The 8126-nt window shown below is 43.7% G+C and overlaps 1 protein-coding gene across 1 annotated transcript in view; it reads left to right on the top strand.

Moving 5' to 3' along the window:
- Positions 1-256: 256 nt before the first annotated feature.
- Positions 257-8126, top strand: part of Styxl2 (serine/threonine/tyrosine interacting like 2) — a 30615-nt gene continuing 22745 nt past the window's right edge. Inside the window, exons 1-2 of the mRNA XM_051186183.1 lie at positions 257-451; positions 1028-1156. Coding sequence (XP_051042140.1) covers positions 1047-1156 — 110 coding nt within the window. The 5' untranslated portion in view covers positions 257-451; positions 1028-1046. The remainder of the gene's footprint in view (positions 452-1027; positions 1157-8126) is intronic.

Below are 8126 nucleotides of genomic sequence, written 5' to 3'. Positions count from 1 at the left end.
CTCTAATCATAATGTGATGATCTCCCCATACCTGCCTAAGGACTGGCCTGTTCTGTGTAACTGGTGTTTTTCTTTTCTAGACCATGAGGCCAAGGCAAGTTTGTTTATTACAAATGTGCTGATTTGAACTATTCTCCATGGGCAGCCTCCTGTGGGAGGAGATGGGCTTTCTTTAGGTCCTTCCATCCACAGTGTGAGCCTGTTCTAAATCTGCTGCTAAACATCAGCCAGAAGGGAAGGGGTTAAATGAAGCCTGCATTCCTTCCTCCCTGAGAGCTGCCATCGGATGGGGCCACAGGCTAAATTTAGAGGCTGGCTAAGGTTTCTTGCTAACAGCTGTCCCTCAGAGAAGAAGCCCTCCGGTAGGGAGAAAGCTTGGTCCCTCTCTAGCTGGAGCTTCTGGGCATTTTCCTGGGGTCCTTGGCCCTTATTGTGTCCACACCACCCCGAGGTAAATGTTTGTCCTCTCAAGTCTTTTGTGGTGGGCTGGGATGTGGAATCAAGTGGGTACCAGGCTGCCCTGAGTGTCAGGCCACAGCCATAGCTGGGACCTACTGTCAGGGACGTTTCGTGCCTTAATAGGCTATGGGATGGCACCTAGGCCCAAGGCCCTGACTGACAGAGTCACTGAAGGGGCCGTTGTCCCTTCCAGTAAGGATAAAGGCTGTGTACATTTGTGTAGTTGGAAGGGGGTCTACAGGTGACTTTTTAGTCTGGGAACCGGCTGTCTGTCTTTTAACCCCTGCACTACAGTTAAGGTAAACCGGTTTCTCTCTCTACTTCCCTGCTGCTTCCATGAAAGGAAGCAAGTTGTCACTTCTTAAACATTGTACTACTTCATGGCCTCCTACAAACAAAAGCTGGGCTCCATCTTATCTGTTTCTGTATGGGTCCTTTACCCACTGGGATATTAGCATACAGTACCCTCCCCATTCTCAGTCCACCAAGGTGACATTGGTGACACACCCCCTCCCCCTTCGAAGCCTCTGGAATGCGATTCCCTAACCAACCTTTTCCTGCCAAGCAGACTGAGGCTGAAGGCTGTCATGGCTACTGGTGGAGACCCAGAGGAGGAGCAGGTAGTTCCACATGAGGAGGAAGAAGCTGATGTGAGAGCCATTCAGGCCCGCTATCTCCGGAGTCCCTCTCCAAGCCAGTAAGTGCCACACACGTCACACAGCATGATCCAGGGTTCTACTCTCCATGATGGCAAACTGACCACACTGAGGCTTGATGAGGGCCAGAGGTTGGCGTCTCCAGGATATGTGGTGATGTGGGCTGGCAGAGTGGGGGTGGGGGTGGGGGTATGACAAACACATGGGGAAGGACCAAAGGCTTCTGGGAAAGTGCTGCTGCTTGCCTGAACCTGAGAGTAGGAATTTGTCAGGTCTACTTAGAGGGTGTGCTTGATTTACCAGCTGGGTGGTGGGTGAGCGGCCGAAACACCAGAAAGTGTAAGAGAAGAGATGAAGAAGGAAAGAGGCCCATGGGACAGGCTGGTTACTAAAATAACTTTGCCTTCACAATGGAGCTGTTGCTTTCTAAGATATAGAAACACCCTGGGGCAAATGGCAGAATGCCAGTGTGAGAGATAACCGTCTGCTAGAAGAGTCCTTGTCACTCTGTGATGAGTCATTTCTGTCCCATTCATGATTGTGGACGATGTAGGTTGACAAATTCATGTGAATTTTTATGCAAACACATGGGACTAAAGGAATGCCGTTGGGCTGTAGTGATGGTTCGCTGGGTAAAGGTGCTTGCCGCCAAGACAGACCACCTGAGTATGATCCCCAAGTCCACACGTAGAAGGACAGAGCTGACCCCACATATGGTCCATAGAATATGTACCTTTCTCCCACCACACACAGAAATAAACAAGTGTAATTTTTAAAAAAAATCAAAGAGAAAGAATCCAGGTGTGGGGACACATGTCTTCAGTTCCAGCATTTGGGAGGCAGAGGAAGTCTCTGAGTTTGAGACCAGCATGGGCTATAGAACAGCCAAAGCTACATGGAGAAACCCTAAAAGGGGGGAAGGGGATGCTACAATAATAGTATGCCCGTTTTCTTCTGCCATGATTGAGAAGAGATGTGTTTTCTGAGCATAGCTCTGTCACCAACTGATGTGACGACTCACTAAGTCCTTGTCTCCATGTCAACTAAAGTATCTCAGAGAACTCTGATTTCTCTGTCCTTTTCACCTGACACACAGGACTGAACCAAAGCCTTAGAACTGTCCATCTCCACCCCTTGAGAATAAGACAACTGTCACACTTAAAAGATAAGCTTGAAGTAAACTTTAATTAAATACTGGCCAGGTTGATGGACTCTCTGGCCATCATCTGGTTCATCTCTGGTTTCCCAGAAAAAAATGACCCTGAGACACAGTTTCTGGTGGCTTGAGTATTTCCCATCAGGTCTAGTTAAAGGGCAAGCACACATCCTGATGAACTTCCACCCTACAGCCAATCAAAGACAAGCATACATCATACCAGATTTCCTGCCTGTGATCCTTCTGCCCACATGTGATCAAGCACATCTGGTACAGATGGGTCAAAAAAACTTGTTTAGGGGAGTGAAAATAATAACACCTTGTTATCTCCCATAAACAACAGCCTCCAGCATTTCAGGAACTATCTGTCCTTAGGCAAGGGGCTTACAGGTCAGAGACATTTTGTTTCACGGATCTCTAAGGCATGGTAATTGAAACTTAAAAATGTAAGTTTGGCTCTCACAGAACATACTGGGCATGCCCTCTACACTGAGCTACACCCTTAGCCCTTGGAACCTTGACTTGTAAGTTATCTATGACCTTTCTTCACCCCAGTTTTCCTGAGTTCTCCTGGAGTATACCCGCTTCTGCTCAGTGCCCAAAGCTCTGTGTTGGAGGAAGATAGCTCATCAAGATGAGCTGTGAGCTTTGGGGTAGTCTAAGCCCCATGAGCTCATCACACGTGGCTCAGGCACTCAGCCCAGTTGGAGCTTGGAGACTTCACCCTTAAAGCTCAGTTTTATGTAGTAGCACTGTATCTTCCCCTAGAAAAAGCTATCAGAGTTAGAGGTTTAAGACATAGTTGTACTCTCCCACACTCCCTGTCCTAGTCAGTGTTCTAATTGCTGTGAAGAGACACAGCAACCATGGCAACTCTTATAAAGAAAAGCATTTAATTGTGGGTAGCTTACAGTTTTAGAGGTTTAGTCCATTGTCATCATGGCTAGGAGCACGGCAGCATGCAGGTAGACATGATGCTGTAGAAGGAGCTAAGAATTCTATATCTTGATCCATAGACAGTAAGAAGAGAGAGAGATACTGGGCCTGGTTTAGGTTTTTGACATCTCAAAGCCACCCTCAGTGACACACTTCCTCCAACAAGGCCACACCTACTTATCCCTCTCAAGTAGTGTCACCGTGCCCTGATGAACAGACATTCAAATATATGAGACTATGATGGCCATTCTTATCTAAACCACCACACTTCCCTAAAGCAAAGGTAGCTTTGTGTGTGCCTGGGGTGTGGCAGTCCTGTGCATTTCAGTGACATTTCTGGTAGACCAAATAGAGACATCTTTTTCATTCTGATAAGCACGAAGACAGGTAGGTTGCCTGAATGACCAGTCAAGAGTTGAGGCATTTTTTTTCAGGGTCCACTAATTAAAATATGACTTCTAAAGTCACTGTGCTCAGCAGTACAAGGTAAAAGGAGTAAAACAGACATATTTCCCGGGGTGCTGTTTCCTGAAGGAAAAAAAAGGTCACTTCCCTTGTGTTTATAGTTCAATAGTTGGAACTCAGCAAGACCCTACTTGCTTGCAAGGGACTATAGGTCCTGGGTTCCTGGGCCCAGGGAGAAGAGGCAGTGAATTTGTTTATACACAGCAGTCTTGGCCACTGTGTACCCCTCCCAGGAGACTACCACATCACCTTTGTGCCCACACAGAACACTTTTACTGTCTCAGGCCTGAATGCAACACCTCATGTTCTCTCCAGAAAGATGGGTAGGAAAGCTTCCATCCTATGAAAGTAGAGAAGATGTGGTTGACATGTTACTGGTGACATGTTACTCCAGCAGTGAAGAAATTTGGTCTAGCCAGGACATGCCTCCTAAGAGGAGTTCTCTTATCTGCCATCCCCTTGGCCTCTGTGCTGTTCTGAGGCTTCTCTTTGTTCATTGTCTTCTACTGCCACAAGAGAAGGCAGGAAAGTGAGACTTCTTGAAAGCTGTGTGGCTTTTGCAGCTTATGTCTTGCACATGGAAAACTGGAACATATACTACCCTACAGTTCAAACTTTGTTTGAAAATAGGATCCCTTCAAAGACTCAATAGGTCTATTGAGTCTACTTTCTTCCATGTCTCAACTTGATGACACTCATCTTGAATGATGACCTGAAACTGTACATTTGGGTAGGAAGACTTGAACATGTTGTAGTTTCCAGTGGACTGTTAGAAAGAGCTGCCAAAGGATCCATAGCTAGTCTGTAGCTAACCTACCAGGGCAAGATGCAAGGATCAAATATAAACAGCAAGATAGGAAGGAAGAAAAATAAGGAAGGAGGGAATCAAAAATACAGAAAATGTTCATCAACTAAGAAGGAAAAATAGAATGTGGGTTTAAACGGAAATGTATACATAATTGCATTAAATTTGAGCACATCAAATATTCCAATTAAAAGAACAAATTATCAGACTCCCTTTTTTAAAAAGCCCAAGTGTTGTTTGTGACCTAGGGATTTACAAAGGCAAGCAAGAGAAATCTGGTATTTTACTGATTGCTCATAGCTTCAGAAATTAGTGACAAAAAACAAAACAATGAATCACGTTGATAATTGGGCACCTGGAAGGGCACACTGGCGTGAACGGCCTTTGATCTGCCATGTCTGAAGCCTGAGCTGGAAGAATTTGAAGATCAGGATGACTTTAAGGCAAAAGGACTTCAACAGCTGGGGCTGGCTGTAACAAGACTCTCAGTTTATGCTGTGACTAACTGGGCTGGTGTTTGGAACTCCTGAGGTTATCTGTCTATGCAATTTCTCCATGTGGACCACTTTGTCTTCTAAAACAGGGCTGCTAAATGACAAGAATTGTGTTCTAAAGAACAAGACAGTGTGTGCGTTTCTTTATACCTATACAAGAATACATCATTTCTGCTATACTTCTCTCTTTCTCTCTCTCTGTTCTCTCTCTGTGTCTCTCTGTTCTCTCTCTCCTCTCTCTCTCTCTGTTCTCTCTGTCTCTCTCTGTTCTCTTTCTTTCTCTCTGTTCTCTCTCTTCTCTTTCCACAAAATTTCAAAGGGCAACAATATAGACTCAACACTCAATCAAAAGAGTTTCAAGGTTGCATTATAGAGAGAAAAATTAGGATAGGAAATACTGTGGCCATTTCTGGATGATAGATAGAGCTGCCACAAGGTAGACACAAACCTAAAACAAGCCAGTGAAGCCAGTTGATACCAGACAAGGCAGGGTTTTAAATAGGGATGCTAAAGAAAAAGAAGGAAATGTCATAATACTGAAGGTTCAATTCACCAGGAAAACATAATCATTTTAAATACCTATGACCTAACAACAGTCTCAAAATATATAAAGCAAAAACAAAATAAAAATCCCGGCAGGAGTGATGATGGATCAGCAGTTAAGAGCACTGGCTGTTCTTCCAGAGAACCTGGGTTCAATTCCCAGCACCCACATGAAAGCTCACAATAGTTTGTAATTCCAGTTCCAGGGAATACAACATGCTCTTCTGACCTCTGTGGGCATTACACACATCTGGTGCACATACATATATGCACATACATAAAATTAATTAATTAAAAAACTGACAGGAATGAAAAAATGTCCACAATTTTAATCAAATATTTTAAACCTATCTTATTAAATGATTCAATGAGATAAATAAATCATGAAGACCACAGATGCAATCAAACAAATTAACCTAATTGGCATTTATAGAACACATACATGTATGTATGTGCATGTGAGTGTGTGTATGTGTGCCTAACAACTTCAAGTTATTCACTTTCATCATGGGTATATAACATATTTACTACAACAGGTCAATTAGTAGGCTATGCATATACCAACAAATTTCTCTGATCATAGTTACATTATGTTAGAAATCCACAAATAAAATTAAACTACGATTTACTACTACCTCAAATCTAAAATGAAAGATTGCTGCTGGTGTTATTTAAAAAAGAATGTGAGTGAATCAGACCTCCCCTGCATTGCTGGTGAGAGTGTGAACTGGCAGAATCATCATAAGATTTTACACTCTGCCTACTAAAGTTAAATGCCTTGGCTCTCCTCTGACACAGCAGGCTTACTCTCAATACATCTGAACAAAAATAAGAAAAATGTGCACCAGAATATATATTCAAACATGACAAGCTATCCGCTTAACATGAGGCTGGATAAATGAAGTCGATTGTATATAAATGCGGCCCTGGGGAATGTGTATTTTACTAATTGTCTCCCGATGTAGTTGGGCTTCACAGATGATTGACTGAGGAAGGCAAATAGCAAATACACATAAAGGCACAGGGACCCTTAGCTCTGAAGCAGCCAGTCCTTCTTCCCAGGTAAAACTAGGATGAACCCAAAAATATGAATGGACTAAGCTGAGCATCCTTCAGACATGGTCCAGCACCCACAGCAGATTTCCTCTAGTTCTCAGTGATAGTTGCTGAATCCCACTGGTTTGTTTTGATGCCTCTGTTACTTATACTTACAACTTCCTGCAAGCATTTCTCAAATAGCTACTTTCAGAAGTCTTCAAGGAAAGCACACGGATGGTGATACGCCATGGGCTATATTTTTCTGACATGCCATCACAAGGTCTGAAGTGTGTTTCACTATAAGCACAGGTGATTGAGCAAACAATCCCACTACACTGCATAGAGTGAAGTTGAAATCAATCCTGATGAAAGCATTCACTGTGGTGTGTGTAGTGTGTGTGGTGTGTGTGTGTGGTGTATGTGGTGTGTGATTTGTGGTGTGTGTGGTGTGTGGGGGCAGGGTTTTGGTGCGGTGTGTGTGGGGGGGGAGGTGTGATGTGTGGTGTGTGTGTGTATGTGTGTGTGTGGTGTGTGTGTGGTATGTGTGTGTGTGGTATATGTGGTGGGGGCAGGGTTATGGTGTGGTGTGTGTGGGGGGGGGCAGGGTTGTGGTGTGTGATGTGTGTGTGTGGTGTGGGGGCAGGGTTGTGGTGTGTGTGTATGAGAGAGATCATTTATGGGGATAAATGTGCACTTGCATCTGAAGGCCAGAGATCAACCTCAGGTGTCATCCCTTAGGCTAAGTGCACTTTGTTAATGAGACAGGCTCTCACTGACAGAGTCAGCCCATTAGGCACTAATTTCGGTGTGAGCTCCAGGGATCCTCCTACTTATTCCTCCCCAGTACAGTGCATAGCTTTCTACACCGATTCTGGGGAATCTAACTCAGGTCCTCATGCTTAGACAGTAGGCACTAACTGAAAAGAGAACTCCCTGACTAGGAGGAAACATCTGCAAGTTATATATCTGACAAAGTATTCATGTCTGGAATATAGTTCTTTAAACCCTCAAAATTCAAGGAATGTATTTCCAATCTCAGAATTCAACTTCAAATGGACAAAAGATTTGAAAATATATTTTCCCAAACATGATATACATATCATCCACAAGCATGTGAAATTATGCTCAAAATCCCTTAGTCACTGGAGAAACTGGAACTAAGCCCATAATGAGTTACCGTTACAGACCTATCGGAGTATCTGCAATGAAAAAAATCAACTACACCAGCTGTTCATGATGCTGCAGCAACTGGAACAATCTCAGGCTAGAAATACCGAGTGTAACCATTTCACAAACTGTCGTTTGTCACAAAACTGCATGTATACCTGCCTAAAGAGATTCCTATCCCTGTCTGATCAGCCATTCTAGATAAGAAATGAGACTCGAAAGCTGAGTTTCATGTAAACCATTGTACACAAATGCTTGTGGCAGCTTCTTCACAAGAACTCAGAAGTTAGAAACAGCTGAGACGTCTATGGACAAATGAGTGAATAGTTACATTGTGTTATACTCATAACAAGAATACTATACGGCAATAAGAAGGCATGGGGTATTAACTCAGGCAACATGTGGAT

The sequence above is a fragment of the Phodopus roborovskii genome, unplaced genomic scaffold (assembly GCF_943737965.1).
Source record: "Phodopus roborovskii unplaced genomic scaffold, PHOROB, whole genome shotgun sequence".
Classification (NCBI taxonomy): domain Eukaryota; kingdom Metazoa; phylum Chordata; class Mammalia; order Rodentia; family Cricetidae; genus Phodopus; species Phodopus roborovskii.
The sequence above is the reverse complement of the archived record's forward strand: the minus strand, read 5'-3'. Positions and strand labels throughout refer to the sequence as shown.